The sequence below is a fragment of the Euprymna scolopes genome, chromosome 18, assembly GCF_053919585.1.
Source record: "Euprymna scolopes isolate OS-2025 chromosome 18, ASM5391958v1, whole genome shotgun sequence".
NCBI classification, from domain to species: domain Eukaryota; kingdom Metazoa; phylum Mollusca; class Cephalopoda; order Sepiida; family Sepiolidae; genus Euprymna; species Euprymna scolopes.
Window position 1 is genome coordinate 104,625,350 of NC_136499.1, and position 21,211 is coordinate 104,646,560.

At 32.5% G+C, this 21,211-nt stretch overlaps 1 protein-coding gene across 1 annotated transcript in view; it reads right to left on the reverse strand.

The window, feature by feature from the left end:
* The window catches only part of LOC145297730 (uncharacterized), a 202,430-nt gene that overhangs the window by 158,878 nt on the left and 22,341 nt on the right, over nucleotides 1-21,211 (reverse strand). The window contains exons 3-7 of the mRNA XM_080143947.1: nucleotides 13,181-13,216; nucleotides 8,337-8,396; nucleotides 6,903-6,963; nucleotides 1,907-1,987; nucleotides 597-706 (exon numbers count right to left, since the gene is read on the reverse strand). Coding sequence (XP_080000073.1) covers nucleotides 597-706; nucleotides 1,907-1,987; nucleotides 6,903-6,963; nucleotides 8,337-8,396; nucleotides 13,181-13,216 — 348 coding nt within the window. The remainder of the gene's footprint in view (nucleotides 1-596; nucleotides 707-1,906; nucleotides 1,988-6,902; nucleotides 6,964-8,336; nucleotides 8,397-13,180; nucleotides 13,217-21,211) is intronic.

Genomic DNA, 21,211 nt, shown 5'->3' on the forward strand with positions numbered 1-21,211 from the left:
ATATATATATATATACATACACACACTTTCAAATTGTCTTTACATAAGCAGTAATTTGTTGCTACACAGTCATGAGCATGTTTCGGTCTACTAGTATTTAGTAACTAGAGACATCATCAGGCATTCAAAAGTGGAATTCTTAAGAATTACGCTTTCGTAAATAAGCGTTTGTTGCCTGAAGAGGTCTCTAGATACTAATTACCAGAAGACCGAAACATGCTCATGACTGTGTAGCAACAAATTACTGCTTATGTAAAAACAAATTGAAAGTGTAACGTGCTCTACTTCTATATTAAGCACTCTTGTATCAACTTCATTATATTTAAAAAAATATCAACCTCAAATTATAAATATATATATATATATATATATATATATATATATATATTTAACTTTGTATGTGTGTGTGTTAAACAAGCTACACTGAAAAGCCCGGGTTTCATTTCTAAATGAAAATCATCACGCTTAAAAATGTATGGATTTAACATTCTAAGATTCTTTTTCTAGTCAAGCAGCATCTGCTTCAAGGTTCAACCAATTAGAGTCCTTGATTTTATCACCCACATTTCTTAAGATTAAAAACAAACACTACTCACTTCGCTTCCAGGGATTGAATAACTTTTGTTTGCTGTCGATTTTCATCTCGTAATTGTTCTAGCTGACTCAGAGAGAATGCGGATGAATCTTTGAAAATTTTCTGTTCACTCTGAAATTTAAAAAAAAAAAAAAAAAATATTCATTTTTTAATTGGTTGTAAAAAAAAAAAAAAAAAAAAAAAAGGGAACGAGCAAAGACTGTCATTGAACTGCAAGGATGTCCTGTGTACTCACTCTGTACTAGTAGGATCCAGTACATAAAAAAATGAGAGTGAATGGTGATGTCGACATACACTAGCATTAAGAGTAAACAATGAAAAATTCTTTTTGTGTTTTTGTAATCTTCACTTGCAAACAAACCTGTGGAAGTGCAAGTAAGTTTTTTTTTGTTTGTTTTTTTTGTTCTGGTATGTTTTTTTTTTGTTTTTTTTTTGTTCTGGTATGTTGGCGTTATGACACAAAAATAAAAAAAGCATTCTCATGCATTACTATTTAAAGAACTTTATACATTCTTCACAGAGATATTCTTTGATTATATTTCCGTTTTATGAAACAAAGAAAATCTAAAATCTAGTTTTAAAAAATTCATTTTGTTTATTTAAATTCTAATATACTAGCAGGGAGCACCCAGTGTTCCCCGGTTGTAAAAGTTTTAATTTATAAAGTCAATTAAAAAGAAAAAAACGGGACTTGAGTTCTATCAGTCAAAAGCGAAACTGGAAACAAAAAAAAAAAATGGCAGGTGCTCGGCGTGAACTTACATAACTCAAGTTAAGCGAACACGTTATTTATGGGACTATGAGGGCACAGATGTTTTCATGTCGCAAATTTAGCTTTTTAAAATGAAAGAATGTATGACAGTATATAGAAAACTACTACAAATAATACTTCGTTATTTTCATGGCAAGTACTCATCTGAACTCCAAGCAATGGTCCCCCCTTGCTAAACATTCACGAGAAACACTTGTCTGGCTGGAAACACTATCAATAATTTCCCCCACCCCTTATCTGTGCCTAAACCTAACCGTAGATTCCATAAACAAAGCATCTTTCTTAGAACTGCACACCTGTGGAACTCTCTTCCATTTGCTTGCTGTCCGGCTGACTACAATATGGTCATCTTCAAATCCAATGTAAACAAGTTCTTAATAAGCCATTCCCCTTAAGTAATCTAATATTATCAAATTTACACTTCTAACGATTACTCTGATATTGTCCTTTTGATCACTGTACACTCTTTAACCCTTATCCTCAAGTGGCCACTGGGCCTTGATAAGTGATGAGTCCCTTGTAAAAAAAGAAAAACTTACTGCTGTGAATTGTAACTGATCTTCAAGTTCTTTTATTGTTAAATCTTTTACAGCCAATCTTTGTTCAAAGTCTTTTTTGGCCTGAAAAATAAACAAATGAAAATTTAGCAGAGTAGAGAAAATAAATGCTTTTTTTTTTTTTTTTTTTGCAATTTTTTTTATTTGCAATGTTCTAGGAGACAATAAGATTAAAAAAAAAAAAAAATCAACACCAAAAATCACGAATTACAAAAGAAAAAAAATAAATTAAATTTTATCTTAAAAATAAACATTAAATAATTTCACACAAAACTGAAAAGGATGCATGGGGTTATGGTGAACTAATTCTAACAAGGCAACTCTTCTCTCATCAAAATACCACATTTGTACTATACGTCCTTCTTCAATCACTATAAGAAATCATCCAATGGCCAATCTACTTAAAACACATATTTTTCACAATATGCAATTAGGGGATAGGTTTAGTTTGGTTGTTTTCTTTTACGGCATATCAAACCTTTTCAGGTTATTAATGCTAAATCCAATTATTTTGGAAATAGTATTCATGTTGCATCCAGTTATTTTGTAGAAGGTTTTTTTCTTCAAGCTCTTTGTGTCTTCAATTGCTAGTGTTTGGTTTGATTGTTTTGTAGTGGATTTTATCGGTTTTTTTCTCTGCCGTGCAGAACATGAATGAGAGAGGGAAAAGGATTACAGTATTAATGTTTGATACATTTTAAGTTAAGAAATCAGTCAGGAAGTCAGGGAGATAGAAAGAGAAAGGGAAAATGGGAAGAAGGAATAAGGAGGAAAAGGTGGGTTGTTGTTTTTGTTTTTGCAGCATCAATGTTAGGGGCATTTCGTCTCAGGAAGCCCATATCTTCAGACAGCCTGATCTGGTAGCACCAGATAGAGAGAGAGACAGACAGACAGACAGACAGAACATAATTAAGTTTTGCAAAAGAAAGTAGAAAAACAAAAAGCATCAATGTTAGTTGCATTTCGTCTCAGGAAGCCAATATCTTCAGACGGTCTGAATTAGTAGCACCAAAATTAGGGGATAGGAACATGAACATTTTATATAAAAGATAACATCAAATCTATTATAATAAAGTCCTATTCCTGTCTGTTTGTTTGTTTACAATTTAATATGTAAAAAAGGTACACGGTATCACAAATTTTTATACTGAAAACAGACTTCTATACACCTTGATTCTATATAATTTCTACATATACTATTTATTCAAAGGAAAACTAAATTCAGTCAGTAACCTCATTTACATATTACATTAAAGAAAACCTATTTTAATAATTAGCTTCATGTTATTGTTTGTTGTAATAGAATTGTTTTGTTCTATTTAGAAATATTATTTAAAGTTCATTTATTTAATTTATATTTATTTTCAATTATTAATAGCTGACAACAGTTGCATCTAAAACCGGAAGTAAGCTTACTTGTTTAAGTTATGAGAGTTATCTACCCTTTTAACTATGAGAGTAATCTACCCTTTTAACTATGAGAGTTATCTCCCCTTTAAGCTATGAGAGTTACTTTGTGTTTGATTTTCATAAACCAAGATGTGTTTTACGTTTCTCTAAATCCAACATGTGATCACTTTTCGTAAAAAGTTAGCATATTCGGTGTATCTTATATAGTATGTGACTAATCTCTACATCTGGCAAAAATTGAGTTTTGTTACGAGAAGAAACCAGAGAGTTTGATTCGGAACAAGGGAAATAAATATTTTCTGAAAACTTTGAAAATCATGGGCCAATTGAGCAAAACTCAAATTTTGCTAATCATATTCGAAAACTGTTTTCATAAATAATTAATTCTCTATCTCATCATTTTTCGTTATTTTTGGATATGTTCATTACTGTGACATGGCCATTAAGTAGATACTATTGGATTTAGTTAAAACTCAATATTTCAATTTTCGAATACCATTATTATAAATAAAAAGTACCAAAGTTTCCGTCAAGCAAGGGAGGTAAGTCATACTTTCATTTAAGCAAATAAAAATGAGTGACATAATGCGATTCATATCCGGTTTGTTCAACAGAAATTCTTTCATCAAATCCACACTTGACCTTGTGTCTAACCTTCTGGAGAAGTGTTAAATAAAAATAATGCGATAAAACTGCAATTATGATAAAATTAACATTTACTCGTAATCAATTTTTTTCAATCATTTTTTTTTTTATTTTCGCAGAAGATACTTATTTCAACATAAAAATAAATATTCAAAATTGATGTAAATATGTTAAAGTACTCTTACTTTGAATGCAATTTTTAATTGTGACTAATACTATAGAAGCATCATAGATTCTATTCAACCGATAGATATAACTCTTCTAGGTCATATCCATCCAGGTCAGAATGAACCCGAGAGTGTGGTTTCCTTCAGTCTTGACAGACTACAACTTGGATGTCTTCAAGTCAAACATAAATAAATTCCTGACAAACTACCCCCTTAAGTAAGACACTCTATCAAATCTCCAATACTAATGATTACTACAATACTATCTCATTAATTACTGTACACGCAATAACCCTTATCCCTGAGTGGCCTCTGGGCCTTGATAAGTGGTGATCTCCATGTAAAGAAAAAAAAAAAAGACTATGGATATCAACTGTAAGGGTGCCTGCACGTGAAATTTGTGTGGCAAGAGTTGCGCGGTCTCCAACCACACCTCTCCTGAGTCAACAGTGTTGTATACCAGTGGAAAGTGGAGGGACAAGACGACTGGAAACAATGCCGAGATAAGCGGAGAGTACATACAGCGCCTAGAATTCCCAAATGGTCACCCATCTGGTACTAGCCAGGCTCAACGTTGCTTAACTTCAGTGATCTAGCGAGAACCGGTGTGTCAACATGATTATGCCAAGGGTAATAGCACCACATATGATCCTCTAAATCCCCAAATTAGAGCCTTATCACTAGATGTAGTTTAAGGTCATGGGGAGTTTAGATAATTCATAAGACCAGAAAGTACATAGAATTTATAAACATTTTAAAAAGGTAGAAATGGTTGGGAAAGTTCAATTTTGGGTTGGGTGAGGTAGCTTTAGAGGTTCTTGTTTACATTAGTAATCTTTTAAACCAACACATTTCAGGTGAAAACATTATGTATCTACATGTTATGGTGAAATTAGAATAAATTACAAAAAAAAACAAGTGATCCAGTAGAAGACGTGTTAGATGTAATTTTAACAAAAAAAAGTCAGCCACAATTACAGTTGATTTTAAAATGGCTAACCCTTAATTTGTTGATTTAAGAATTATCCCCATTGTTTGTCATACTGAATTGATTGTACAACACTCCCATGATAAAACTCAATAATTCAATAAATTCTATTTTTACTTGTAATTATTTTTCGACTGGATCATTTATTTTTGTTTCTGTTCTTTTGTGACCATACCCACGTTACAGAAGTGCTTTAGGAAAAAAATCCTGATACTAGTGGTTGGAGATGTTTTACTTTTTTTAACGGTGGATTTCAAGGAAAGCAAGGGAGATAAGTCAGTTTCTCATAACTAATAAGATTTTAAGAACTCTCCAACTTTAATTCTTTAAAATCTCTGACAAAACTCAATAATTCGATAAATTCTATTTTTATTTAAATAAAGGGAGATAAGTCAGTTTGTCATACTGAACTAATAGCACAACTCTTCCACATTAAAATATATGATAAAACCTGATATATCAATAAATTCTATTTTTTTTTTAATTTTTTTTTTTTTATTCAGTCTTCATCCCAAACAAGGCAAGTGTCATTTTGAAGTAGGGGGCAACTATCGGGGACAATTTGCGGGGGCATTATGAAGGGAGATGAGTAGAAAGATGTTTGTTCACATTACACTTGAACTTCTGCATATCAGTACAGTTGGGAAAGCAGTATCTCTGAAGGGAGTTCCAAAGACTTGCAGTTCTGGGGAAGAAACTATTGGAGTAAAAGGCTTTCTTACACCTAGGGATCTCTACTGTAAAGGGGTGGGACTCATTGCTTGTCGGGGGTAATCACGTCAAGGAGGTACAAGTGCTTGCAGTTCGTCAGAGCAGCCACCATTAAAATATTTGTAGAACAGGCAGAGGAATGCAACATTTCGTCGATGGGACAGAGGCTGTAGCTTAGATGACAGTTCAGGACCTATCAGTTTGGCGACTCTATTGAACCCAGTCCAGGAGTGAGAGACAAGCAGCAGATGCACCGGTCCATATGTGACAGCAATACTCCATACATGGAGTGCGAATGGTGGCCTTATAGAGGTACAGGATACTTTCAGGCTTAAGTAATTTTCTGGAATGGTAGAGAGAGCACACCTTCTTTGCAGCATCCTTGGCAATGCTCTCAATGTATATATTCCAGTTTATGTTCCCTGTAAACGTTAGGCCGAGGAGTTTAAAGGAAGTACTTTCAGGCAGTGTATTCTTAGCCATTGCTATTGGTGGTAGAAAAGGTTTCTTGTAGTTATTGAAGGAAACAAGCTTAGTCTTGGCAGCATTGAATGTGACCATCCATTTTTGTCCCCATTCCACTATAGATTGGAGGTCATCCTCTAGTGATTCTGCCATTTCCTTAGATATGTGTTCATTTGTTTCCCCCTCATGCCTGTTATAGAGGGTGGTGTCATCGGCAAATATACCCATCTCCGAAACAATTTTATCAGGGAGGTCATTTATGAATATCAGGAATTTTTACTTGTAACCATTTTTCTACTTGATCATTTTTCGTCATTTTTTAAATTTATACTAATTTTGACATGACACACAAGTATGTAATAATGTATTCACCTGAAATGTGTTGATCTAAAAGATCACCAATGTAAACAAGCACTGCTTTAGGTGAACACCTAGTTGGTTGGATGGCCAGGGTAGTTTAGCATTGCAATCAAAACAGTGAAACAACTGAATATCCAAATATCAATACAAAAAAAAATAAATAAAAATCAATAAATTTTTTTTTCTAACATTTATTGACTATTTTTCCTTGAAAAATTATTATTTAACTTACATCTTTTAATAAGTCAGTGTTGAGAAGGCCAGTCAGTTTGGACTGCAAAGTTTGAGAACATCTGAAAGAATAAAGAGAAAAGTCACAATAAGAAGCGTTATAAAAAGAAAGTCTTGCATGTGCTTAATCAGACAATGTATATCAAATGATCAAATTTAATGGGCCTATTAATTCTATTATTTAATTTAATTCTAGTATTTAAATTTAATTGACCCATTAATTCTAGCATTGAAGTTAAATAGCCAATTGATTCTACTAAATTTAATAGGCCCACTAATTCTAATATATTGGGGTTTTTTTATGCTAAAATAAATTGTTTGGGACTATTTTTATGCAAAAATAAATTTTGGGGGGCTATTTTTATGTGAAAATAAATTGTTTGGGACTATTTTTATGCAAAAATAAATTTTTGGGGACTATTTTTATGTGAAAATAAATTGTTTGGGACTATTTTTTGCAAAAATAAATTGTTTGGGATGATTAATACAATTTCTAACATAACTTTTTTATCGTTTATGTTTGAATTTACATAAATATCTCACACCAAATCAAAAATTATTTTGTTAAATAAACGTTTTAAGCTTTATTTATAAGAAAGTCTAAGTAGGTCAGTTGTTAGAGTCACAAACTTAAGATGCAAAAGTTTTGGTTTCGATTTGCAGTCATGGCATCAGCTTTATTTGTTTGGCATTTATTATTTACTATGAATGCAATATTCTCAATTTCTAACAATAATTAAAATTTTGGAGGTTTTAAAATGAGACAAATTCCACAATATATTTATTAGATTGGCTTGCTTTGCAGTATGGATAATTATGTATGCAAATTTAATTTTATGAACAAAAACAAGGAAGCTTAATCTTAAAAATAAATGATAAGACCAAAATAGAAAGAAAAGAATATTTATGTATGGAAATTAACTTTTTATGAACAAGGATTAGCCTCATCTTATTGTTGAGGAGTCTCGTCTTATTGTTGAGGAGTCTCGTCTTGTTGTTCAGGAGTCTCGTCTTGTTGTTCAGGAGTCTCGTCTTGTTGTTCAGGAGTCTCGTCTTGTTGTTCAGGAGTCTCGTCTTATTGTTCAGGAGTCTCGTCTTGTTGTTCAGGAGTCTCGTCTTGTTGTTTAGTTTTGTTTTCTTTTCCTCATTTACAACCGAGATGGAGAAACCAATTTAAATATCGTAAATATAAAATTCGCAATTGTATTTTGTGTATTACCCGCACTGAGGATTGAACCTCCAACCTCCAGACAAGTGTAACTTACAACTGAATTTTACCAAGTACTTTATCCACTATGCCACAGGTCCGTGTGACCAACATTCAAATAATCATCTTATAATTTTGAGGGAATGTAGACAATTATGTTTCTGTTAACATAAAACGGTTTAAAAAAAAAAAAAATTTTTTTTTTAATTTTTCAAAAATTTAACTTACTTTTCAGATTTTTTCAACTTTTCTGTCACAAACGCCAATTGTTGCTGGGTTTGTCCGAGCTGTAAGTGAAGTTAAGGAATACAAAGACAGGTTGGAACAAGCGTCACATATGTGTCGAGTCAAGTTGAAGAAATATAAAGTTATATATAGTCAGCCTAACTTCCAGCATGTCTACTACCGGAAGCAGTAACAAGGCACATCAGTTCCTTCCCTTTTATTGTTCTTCAGTATTTCTACTGTGAAGCGATTTATTGAAATAAAATATAAGAAAAGGACATTATTGAAAAATATACAATAAAAATTAACTAAATTATAAAAAGATAAAAAATAACACAATTAGTCTTTATTTGCACTTTTAATAACAAAACTTTAAAAAATAAGTTTTTATTTTATTTTAAATTTTGTTTATGAAATTATAATTTCATAAACATATATTTCTTAAAATTATTGAAATCAAAATAAGATTTCAAACATCATAAAAAAACGTATCCAATAAATAATATTCCCAAAATAGTTGGCTTTGATTTTCTGCTGCAACAAGAATTCTTGCAGATGGCCATCAAAAAAGATTGTGTTATTTTTATCTGTTATAATTTTAATGGTATACTTTTCTTTCGATAAATCGCTACATAATAGAAATACTAAAGAACAGTAAATATGAAGGAACTGATTTGCTACATAATAGAAATGTTTATGAAAGTATAAAAATAAAATTATTGAAATCAAAATAACAAAATTTCAAACATCATAAAAAAACGTATCCAATAAATAATATTCCCAAAATAGTTGGCTTTGATTCTTTGCTGCAACAGGAATTCTTGCAGACGACTATCGAAAAAGATAGTGTTATTTTTATTTGTTACAATTTTGTTAATTTTTATTATATACTAGCGAAGGGTACTCGGCGTTGCCCGGGTGTTTGGAGGTGTGTGTGTGGGGGGGGGTAAAAAATATGAAAAAAAAAAAAAAAGTGCAACGTTAACCATTGCTCCACCGCGACATGCTTACGGAAACACGTTTGAATTTATTTAATTAGTTGGATTTAGCAGGTGCTCGTTTTAATGAGTTAATGAGGTCAAGTTTGACTGCGGGATTTCATTTACTGCTGAACGCTTTTTTTTTCCCACTCCCAAGATGTTATAGGAAAAAGACTAACCCACATGCAGCGAGCGACAAATATTGAATATTTATCTTCCCGAAATCAAGCAAATTAAATAGACAGGCGAGCTTCGTTTGTTAACTGTGAGATATAACGACATATACGATTTTATATTATATAAAAGTTTTAAAAAGTTGTGAAGCGAGCGACCGCTTCTCTGAAAGAAGCCTTTTGTAGACACACAGAAAAAGCAAACACACATACATACATACATTTTCGCTTTTATATTTATAGACTTTTCAATGATGTCCTTTTTTTATATTTCAATAAATCGTTTCACAATAGAAATACTGAAAAAACAATAAAAGTTAAGGAACTAATTTGTCTTGTCACTGCTTTTGGTAAGTGCTACGCCAGAAGTTAGGATGCACATTAGCTGATTATAACTGACAATTATTGACAGAATTTTATTTAAAATGACTTTGCAGTACGATTTTGTTGTTAGAAGACTTTTCACTCCCGAAGCATAATATCTAAATGAGCAATTTTTAGGTTAAAAATCGCTAAAATTGACACTTTTGTGCTTATCAAAAAAAATTGATGCCTTGGATTTTTATAAAACTTTCTGAAAAGTTGTAACTAACTGATTTCTATATAATTTTGTTTGTCTATACATCGCAATAAATCTTGGGTGTGTCCCAGGGCTCTTTTAGGGCTAATAAAAACACTCCATTTTTGGGACTAATTTACCATATTTGTCCAAAATTTTATGTGCATGACTATTTAGCAGTTTTGTATGGTGCTGAACACAAATTTAAATATGTTAAGGCCTTGGGGATTTAGGGGGACTAAATGGAGGGGAGGGGGGGCAAATGATGGACTTAGTCATTTCTTTTTTGGCATGGTGCAGAACTCAAATTTACATATGTTATGGCCTAAAATTGCACTGGTTGTTCATTTTCACCAGGATCTGACATTCCCTGGGAACTTTTGGAGCTAAATGGGGGGGGGGGGGGGGGAAATTGCTGAACTTAGTCATTTTTTTAATGCCTTATTCACTGTGCACTCATGGGGGACCATGCACGCTTCACTTTTTTTATTTTGTTTTAGTCAACTCTCCCAACATCGAAAGTATAGAATCGGAATCAGTAAGTTATATGATAAAAAACCGATGACGCAGAATTTGTTTGTGTTGACCCTTTTTACTCTTAGAACAGCTTTTTTTTCTCAAAATTAAAATTTGTTGGTAACTTTACAGATTAACACCCTTAGCTAAATCATCCCCACCCCTTCAAAAGAGATAAAAAAAATTAAAAAAACGAGATTATACTTATTTTAGGCGATTATGTTTAAACCCATTGAAAAAAATTAACAGAAAGAAGGGAAATGTGATTTATAATTTAAAGTGAGGGTTCATTTTCATATATAAATTTAATGTAAAATGATCCCCTATTTCTGAGATATTCAAACTCATTAGCGTAGTTAACTAAATTTTTACAACTAATCGTAAGTCCAAGTGGCAAGGTTGTAAAAGCATTCTCCTGTTACCTCAACTATTCTACATCTATTACTCCAAAGCTTTCATCCATTCTTTCAATGTGACCAAACCAATAGAGTCTCCTGTTCTGCAACAAACTCCTTATGCTACCTTCACCTTTCTGAAAGGAATTTAAAGAATTGCATTTTATTCTTCTCCACAGTATGCGGCAACAATTTCCAAGAAAATCTGACAAACCAGAATCAGATTTGTAGGAAGAAAGCTAAGAAACGATAAAGTGGCCAACTTCACTTTATATATTAGAAGACAAGCTGTACATACTCTGCATTGTCTAGTCAGCATTTACTTGTAATTTGGTTTGTGCTTCTTTTCTTTAATGATGCGTTTTTTGGGGTTTTTTTTTTTTGTTTTTTCAAAAATGTGTTTTGTGCCAAAGATGAGTAACTCTGCATAGTCTAATACAGAGTTACACCCCTTTTTTTATGATGTGATCTGTATGAAAATAATTCTGATTCAGACAAAGTATTTTATGAAAGGAATTAAATTTTATTCTGCTTAACAAAATGACGCAATGACCCACCAAAAGAACTGACAAACCAGAATCAAATATCGATTTTGTAGGAAGAAAGCTATCGACAACAAAGAAACCATAAAGAGACTGGCTTTGCTTTATATATTAGAAGATCAATAGTATAAAGAAAATGTTTGTCAGAATTTCCATCCGGCAATAAATTACCAAAACTTGACTAGTGAAGGTCGACAATATGTGCTGCATGATACAATGATTATGTAATGTAAGTGGGTTAATAACTGTAGAACAGTTGATGGAGCAGGGTCAGTTGGCAGGAGAAGATCAAGGGAGGAAGTGATTAGGAGAAATGGATAAATGAAGACCTGGTCAGAGATAGGTTAGTCTCGAAGACAATTTCTGATACTTCTGCAGTTTACATAATATGCTATTTTTTAGATAGGATTTTTCAAGTTGAATTCAATTTTTATGGTATCTATTGCTTATTAAATTATGTAAAAATACAGAATAGCTAATAAAGCCCTCCTTCCACGTGTTAAGAATGGGTTTCTCAATAATAATGTTATTATTTCAGAAATAGTCCACAAACCGTAAAAGTGCCCAATTTCTAAAAGCCTCAAAACACATGGACGCATGTAAAATAGACGTTAAACTCAATATGATAACGATGTTTTACATGTGAAAAAGCGATGAAGAGAAAAACAAAAACAAACAAAAATCATAGGTGCAAATCAATGACAACCCCATCCAAAAAATTATTTTTTAAATAAAATTATTTATGGTGTATATAGACGTGATGGAAAAAATATGTTGTACACCAAAAATTGCATAAATTGGTCAGGTAGTTAAAAAAAAAAATTAAATAAATAAATAAATAAATAGAGAAAATCAAACTATGTAGTTAAACAATGACTAACGATCTCTCAATGTTATTTTATAGGACAAGGGAAATAACTTTAAATAATTCAAACCTTTGTGAAATTTTAGAAAGCTATTCAGCTTTTTTGTTATTGTAACAAAATTCAAAAAATGAAATATTAAATTTCAAGTGAAACCAATGGTATCTACTGAATGGTTATGTCACAGTAATGAACATATCCAAAAATTACGAAAAACAATAAGATAAAAAATTAATTATTAATCAAAACAGTTTTTGAAGACAATTAACAGAAAATTAAGTTTTGCTAAATTGGCCAAAGATTTTTAGTTTTCAGGAAATAATTACCCCCCTTTTGTTACAATTAGAACTCTCCGTTTTTTGGGTTTTTTTTTTTTTTTATTCAAAATTCAATTTTCTGCTAATTGTCTTCAAAAACTATTTCATTAATAATCAATTTTCTACCTTACCGTTTTCATAATTTTTGGATATGTTCATTACTGTGACACCACAAGTCAGTACATACCGTTGGTTTCACTTGAAATTCAATATTTCAATTTTCAAATTTTGCTTCAATAACAAAGAATATCCTGCCATTCTTAGTATTGGACTATGGATTCCTATTAATCATTTAAAAATGATTTTCTTTATAAAAATAAAACTATTTGATCAATTTACGTGATTTTTTGTGTACGATATTTTCTTTTCATCATAAGTACATACATAATACAGATTATTTTTTATTTTTATTTTTTCATAATTATGGACAAGCACCAAAAATGTGCAGAGACATCAGCAATACAAAATTGTACAAATAGAAATTTTCCGAAATCAAAGGATATCATTCTTCTTCAGCTGATATTGTTTGATGATCTTGCTGGAAAAAAGAAAAAAAAAATTCAGAATTTGTCAACAACAGAATATTTCACATTTTTTCTCAAAGATCAAATCATTGTAGGCAGATGGTGATGGGGGTCTAAATATTTTTTTTTTTAACTTTTATTGGTAATTGTTTCAAAAACAACACTAAAACCAAGACTTGGTTCATACAGATTTTCAAGGACTTTTCAAAGCTTTTTAAGGCAGACAAAATTCAAGTTTTCACAACAAAATTTGGCATAAAAAATTAAAAAAAAAAAGAAACCTTATATTTATTCACGATCAATCAAAATCAGAAATTGAAAAAAAAAAATAGAATTTTGTAGGATATCAGAATCAGTACGAGAAAGATGCGAGCCCGACTTCAGATTCCAAAATCGATTTTAAAATTTTTTAATTTTTTTTATTTGGTTTAAAAGTTAATGGTACTAATAAATATTCATTGGTTTTAAACAACCAGTGAAACTAAGATTTATAGATCACTAGCAATCGGTGCCCGGCGTTGCCCAGGTGTTTTGAAGTGTTTGCTTAGGAAAAAAAAAAGGTCAATTTTTTAAAACTTTTACCCCTATTATGACCTCGTAACATTTATTGTTTAGGGATCAAGTAAAGTTAATAAGTTAGATCCATGTCCAAGGAATCTATATATATAAAATATCACGTGTTCAGACCTTAAATTGTAGGAGAAGTTTGGTAGAGTTCTCAAAGGTCTAATTGTTGAATATTGACCACTTAATCGCCAAATTTCTGTCGAAAACCTATCACATCGATGTTCCCAAATCTCAGTACCCTGTATATCAAATTTCGAATCTGTAGGCTTAAAATTGACAGAGTTTTAACGTAGGGAAATGCACACAGACGCACCGACACACACAGACACTATCACTTATACATATATATAAACATAAACATCATATATATAAAGATAATAGTACGCCATATATATAACAAAAGACCATTATTTACTGAAGTGAAAGGAAAACCCGGGGGAACTTTACCCAAAAATAAATCTATATTTTTTTGTGTGTATTGATAGTCTGGTACTTATACAGTTTAGTGACGACATTAAAAAATGGAAATATTGAAAAAATTTTATTGTACGTAACTGTTATAGACTGAAGTTCTCCGAAAAAAATTTCACTTCATTTGATCAAGTAGTTTTTTTTTTTTTTTACAGCGAAAAACAATGATTTATCACGGCTACGTCAACGTGGCCATTTTGGAAATGTTATTGCAGGCCCAGGAATTCCCCAAGGGCAGGTAACTGCCGTACATAGCAGAATACCTGCATTTTAGGCCAATCTAGCCCTTTTTCCCCCCCCACCAGAATGAGGATTTTTTTTTTTTTTTTTTGCGAAGACAGATGCCATTTTTGGGGTGTTTTTTTTTTTTTAATTTGTAACAGAAGTAAATAAACGAAGTTTCGAAGTTATCCATGCGTGTCCAACTGAGCATGTTTCGAAAATAATCTCGTATAAAAATTCCTCAATTCTTTGTATTCTTCAATTTCTTTGCATATTCAATAGTATTCTTATTTATAAAAAAAAAATACGCAAAAAAATTGCAGATTAAAAAAAAAAAAAAAAAACGTAAAAAAATTTCAGATGTGTTGTGCGCATCTCAATATGGCGAGAAAAAAAAAGGCTAGATTGCGAAATTTGGCCTAAAATGGAGGTATTCTGCTAGGTACATTTCCAAAATGGCCACGTTGACGTCGTCGTGATAAATAATTGTTTTTCGCTGTAAGAATTTTTTTTCGGAGAACTTCAGTCTATAACAGTTACGGACAATAAAAATTTTTTTCAATATTTCCATTTTTTAATGTCGTCACTAAACTGTATAAGTATCGATAGTCTTATCAACACCCCTTTTTTCTATTTATTTATAAAGAAAATACAACTTTATACAAATTCCCTATTAGTTTTTTTTTTCGGTTCTCTTATACGATGATCATCTTTATTTAACTATTACGTGTAATTATATTCATACAGATATTCTATATGATTTATATTTGCGTAATATTTGCGTAGAAATGAAGAAAATCAAATTTACTGTGTATTTATCGTGTTGCCATAACAACGTGACGTAGCCAAGGACGGTAGTGGACGTGAGTGTGTGTGCGTGTGTGCGCGTGTTTTCGTGCTGTATTGTTTGTAGTAGTAGTAGTACTAATAATCTGTCCAGCGTTTGCTTTCTTGTGTTAATGGCGGACGTTGAGTCAGAGGTTGGATTGTGATGTCTGTAACTTTCGTATTTTTCTAATTTGTAAATGGCAAGTTAGAAAAAAATTAAACCCTTCCAAGATGGACAATAAATAAGACCAAAATATTTTATGGTAAAGTTAAGAGCGTAAGAACTATACTTTTTTAGGAGATGTGATTATTGGATTAACCAATCAGAAATCGTCTGTGGCACACACATCTCTGTTTTTATAGATATACTAGCAATCGGTGCCCGGCGTTGCCCAGGTGTTTTGAAGTGTATGCTGAGGAAAAAAAAGGTCAATTTTTTTAAACTTTGACCCCTATTATGACCTCTTAACATTTATTGTTTAGGGATCAAGTAAAGTTAATAAGTTAGATCCATGTCCAAGGAATCTATATATAAAATATCACGTGTTCAGACCTTAAATTGTAGGAGGAGTTTGGTAGAGTTCTCAAAGGTCTAGTTGTTGAATATTGACCACTTAATCGCCAAATTTCTGTCGAAAACCTATCACATCGATTTCCCAAATCTCAGTACCCTGTATATCAAATTTCGAATCTGTAGGCTTAAAATTGACAGAGTTTTAGCGTAGGGAAATGCACACAGACACACACAGACACTATCACTTATACATATATATAAACATGAACATCATATATATAAGGATAATAGTACGCCATATATATAACAAAATACCATTATTTACTGAAGTGAAAGGAAACCCCAGGGGAACTTTACCCAAAAATAAATCTATATTTTTTTACAGTTTAGTGACGACATTAAAAAATGGAAATATTGAAAAAAAATTTTATTGTACGTAACTGTTATAGACTGAAGTTCTCCGAAAAAAAATTCACTTCATTTGATCAAATAGTTTTTTTTTACAGCGAAAAACAATGATTTATCACGGCTACGTCAACGTGGCCATTTTGGAAATGTTATTGCAGGCCCAGGAATTCCCCAAGGGCAGGTAACTGCCGCACATAGCAGAATACCTCCATTTTAGGCCAATCTAGCCCTTCCCCCCCCCCCACCAGAATGAGATTTTTTTTTTTTTTTTTGCGAAGACAGATGCCATGTTTGGAGTGTTTTTTGTTTTTTTTAATTTGTAACAGAAGTAAATAAACGAAGTTTCGAAGTTATCCATGCGTGTCCAACTGGGCATGTTTCGAAAATAATCTCGTATAAAAATTCTTCAATTCTTTGCATTCTTCAATTTCTTTGCATATTCAATAGTATTCTTATTTAAAAAAAAAAAATACGCAAAAAAATTCCAGATTTAAAAAAAAAAAAAACGTAAAAAAATTGCAGATGTGTTGTGCGCATCTCAATATGGCGAGAAAAAAAAGGCTAGATTGCGAAATTTGGCATAAAATGGAGGTATTCTGCTAGGTACATTTCCAAAATGGCCACGTTGACGTCGTCGTGATAAATAATTGTTTTTCGCTGTAAGAACAAACTACTTGATCAAATGAAGTGAAATTTTTTCTCGGAGAACTTCAGTCTATAACAGTTACGTACAATAAAATGTTTGTTTCAATATTTCCATTTTTTAATGTCGTCACTAAACTGTATAAGTATCGATAGTCTTATCAACACCCCTTTTTTCTATTTATTTATAAAGAAAATACAACTTTATACAAATTCCCTATTAGTTTTTTTTTTCGGTTCTCTTATACGATGATCATCTTTATTTAACTATTACGTGTAATTATATTCATACAGATATTCTATATGATTTACATTTGCGTAATATTTGCGTAGAAATGAAGAAAATCAAATTTACTGTGTATTTATCGTGTTGCCATAACAACGTGACGTAGCCAAGGACGGTAGTGGACGTGAGTGTGTGTGCGTGTGTGCGCGTGTTTTCGTGCTGTATTGTTTGTAGTAGTAGTAGTACTAATAATCTGTCCAGCGTTTGCTTTCTGAATGGCGGACGTTGAGTCGGAGGTTCGATTTTTAGATTGTAAGTTAGTTTCGTATTTTTCTAATTTGTAAATGGCAAGTTAGGAAAAAATTAAACCCTTCCAAGATGGACAATAAATAAGACCAAAATATTTTATGGTAAAGTTAAGAGCGTAAGAACTATACTTTTTTAGGAGATGTGATTATTGGATTAACCAATCAGAAATCGTCTGTGGCACACACATCTCTGTTTTTATAGATATATATAGATAGTAATGAATTTCAGGAAAAAGAATGGTACTGGAAAAAATAGCACAAGTGGATAAATAAATAAAAATGGCACAAGTGGATAAATAAATAAAAAAAATGGCACAAGTGCATAAATAAATAAAAAATGGCACAAGTGAAAAATAGATGAAAATCTCACAATGAGTTTATTAAAATGCTGGATAAACAGAAAGCATTAGGAAGTTTATAAAATTAAAAAGAAAATTTTTACTATTATATAAAAGTCATTTTGTGTGTGTGTGTGGCTGAGCCTATCTTTTGCAGATTTCACACAAAGCTAATTTATATGTTTGGCAGTGTTCTTAGATAGGTTTTGTACAGAAATTTATCCAATAAGTATCGAAAATTGAAAAAATTTCAATATTAAAAAGAACTTTCTCTTACAGATAAAAAAAAAAGAAGAATTTTTACAGGGGAATATTTTACATTACACTGTAAAAATTCTTTTTTTTTTATCTGTAAGAGAAAGGTTTTTTTAAGATTGAAATTTTTCAATTTTCGATACTTATTGGATGTTTAAGATTATCAAGCCCAAATATCAGCTGACGTGATATTGTAAACAAACACAGACAGAATTTGATGAACAACATTATCATTATTTTTTTTATGTTTTTTTGCAAATTAGTTCACGGGGCAAATTATTCTTTGTATTATATGATAATCCATAGAGGGTTGATCCTAGATATGCAATCTGCATAAATTGAAATATCATGTTTACGTGTATTGTTCGACCGAGCAACGCCGGACAGTCAGCTAGTTACATTTAAATGTGAATGAAAACTCTTCACTAACCCCCACCCCCCATGAAATTTTACATTTTTTTTTTAGATGATTAGCCCATTTTAGAATCAGAATCAGTAATTGTATTGGAATCGAAAAAATATTGAAATAGATGAGGTTTTGAAATGACAGCACACTAGGTGAAATTCACTCCGGCCTAAAAAATATGCCTGAGAGCTCAGTCGGCATTCCCTGATAGAGGCGACGAGCAATAAACTTTTTCTCAAAAAGAGAAGGTAAAGCCTGGGAGGATGGATTTGCTAGAACGGAATAGAATCATATGCCAGCCCAACAGCAACAAAGCTGCCGTCAGACTGATTGCCAAAGATGTATCCTTAACTGGTACAAACAACATCTATAATAAAAAAAAAGACAACATACATATTTTTCTTCTTCTCTCCAACCTCCCTCTCACATGTGATGTTGTTAATTTCAGTCTTTTTTGTAAATACTACAGATGGAATGATGAAATTATCACTCTAGAAAAGACGACATGATTCCATTTCCGTTTGATTAAAACCGGTTTTCTCTTTTTGTTGCAGACCATCTACTTGTTGGCTAGTTGTGTACAAATTCTGGGAGCGATAGGAGCCTTCTATCATGTCTCAAAGTGACATAATGTTTAACGAGCGAGATCGGAGATGCGCCACTGTACAACTTATGCTCTCTACTGATCCAAGTTATGGTAACAGGATCATTGCCAGCACCCTCAAAATGCATTGCTGGATTGTCACATGCCCAAGGTGCCGAAAACAAAGTTTCCGACCACGGTTATGGTCCTTGATATGGTTTCAAGTGAGGGCCACATCATGCCACCTCACATCTTCATAGTCAGCTAGAAAGTCAACATCAAAAGATACTTGAATGTGCTAATGAGTGTGGTGATCCCCTGGTGCAATCAGGTGGCCAGTGGCAGACCCTGAGTGTAGTAGCAGGACTCAGCGCCGGCCCACAAGTCCAAAGAGACCCAGACTTGGCTTCAGCAGGAGTGCTATGACTTTGCAACCTTCTCTCACTGGCACTCTTCCTCCCCCGACTTGAACCCACTGGGCTACTTTGTTTGGTCATACGCCGAAAACATCACCAACATGACCTCTCACACCACCAAAACCAGCCTGATCACCACCATCCACATATTCACCGAGCTCCCACCGTCACTCGTGGAAAAAGCATGCTTCCAGTTCCGGACCCGTATCAAGGCGATGATTGAGGCTGAAGGTGGCTACATTGAATGGATGTCAGCTCTACTACATAGTCAAGTTACCTGAATTGATTTTTTTCAATAAAAGTTTTAAAATAAAGCTGTAGTGTTTTTTTCTTTAGGGCGACAACTTTATTATTTCAGCTTGTATAATGCTTCAGAATCGTCTGATCTAGTCTCTGCTTCTGTTGTTCCAGCTCATTTGAATTGTTTGTCTAGTGGTCTTCAGCAATTCATTGTTTTGATATTTTATTTTAAAACAGCTTCTTATTCCAATAGCTTATTTTTAAGAACTGCAGACTTGTAGACTTTCTGCTGACTGTTTTCCCCTCATACTTATGGCCCTGGTATTTTTTTAAGGTTAACGTCAATAAGCATCCTCTATCGTTGTGATAATCACCTTTTGTTCTTGTTAGTTCTTTACATCAAGTGGCTTCATGCCTTGTCTGGAGCGATTTCCATTAATCTTTTTTTTCTTAATAAAAAATACAAAACACCATTTCCAAACTTATTAGGTTACCCATAACCAAGTCCAACATAAACAAATTCTTGATGAACCGACCCCTTAAGTAATCCAATTTACCAAATTTCTATTACTCTTGATTACAACAATATCCAATTGACTACTGTACACTCTATAACCCTTATCCTCGAGAGGCCTATGTCGTGACTCCTATGTAAAAAAAAAAACAAAGAAAACAAATGGGTTACATTTCATTAATCTATCAAACTCCAGAAATATTTGGATTTTTTCAACTATTTGAGGTCAAGCTGCTTCAAACAAAAAAAAAGCCAAATTCACACCAGAGGAAAAAGCAATTTTAAAAGAAAATAAATGCATATGGGCATGATGAAAAAATCCGAAAATTGGGATAGAAGTTGCAATTACTTTTTTTTCATTGGAACTCATGAAAATTGATTAAGTGCTTTTTCTTCGGATGAGTTAAGGATGAGATAAATTCATTGATTGATATAATAATTAAATGAATGATTTTGCCCGATGGAACAGGTGTTGTCAAGAATTGTGCATGTGAACATACTTTAAGGAATAAATGGTAAGATGGTCAATATCTTGAAATTTGGAACATAGAATTTTGTTATTTATTTGTTGTGTGTTCTGTAATTACATTGAGTTTCATAAATTAAAGGATTGATATAAATAAAAGGTGAAATATGATTGAAGAAACATATTTTCACGCACACACATATATATATATATATATATATTACATATGGTAAACATGGTCTGAAGTTCGATCACTAGAAACAGTCGAGCTATGCTGACAAGAGATAGTTACCGCAATATCGTCCGCGTAGTCCAAATCACCGATTTGGACTACGCGGACGATATTGCGGTTCTCGGGGAGAGCTACAAAGACATACAGATGGTGCTGAACCGAATCCAGGAGAAGGCAGCTGCCATCGGCATGAGAATCAATGCCAGCAAGACGAAGATTCTATCGGCTGGCATCCCCCAAGCAGAAAGATCCTCCGTCACTCTCAACGGGGAAACCCTCGAGGAGACGGATAGCTTCAAATACCTGGGCTGCACGTTCATTGGTACCGGTCAAGGCATGAATGAGATTGAAACGCGCATTAATGCCGCACGAG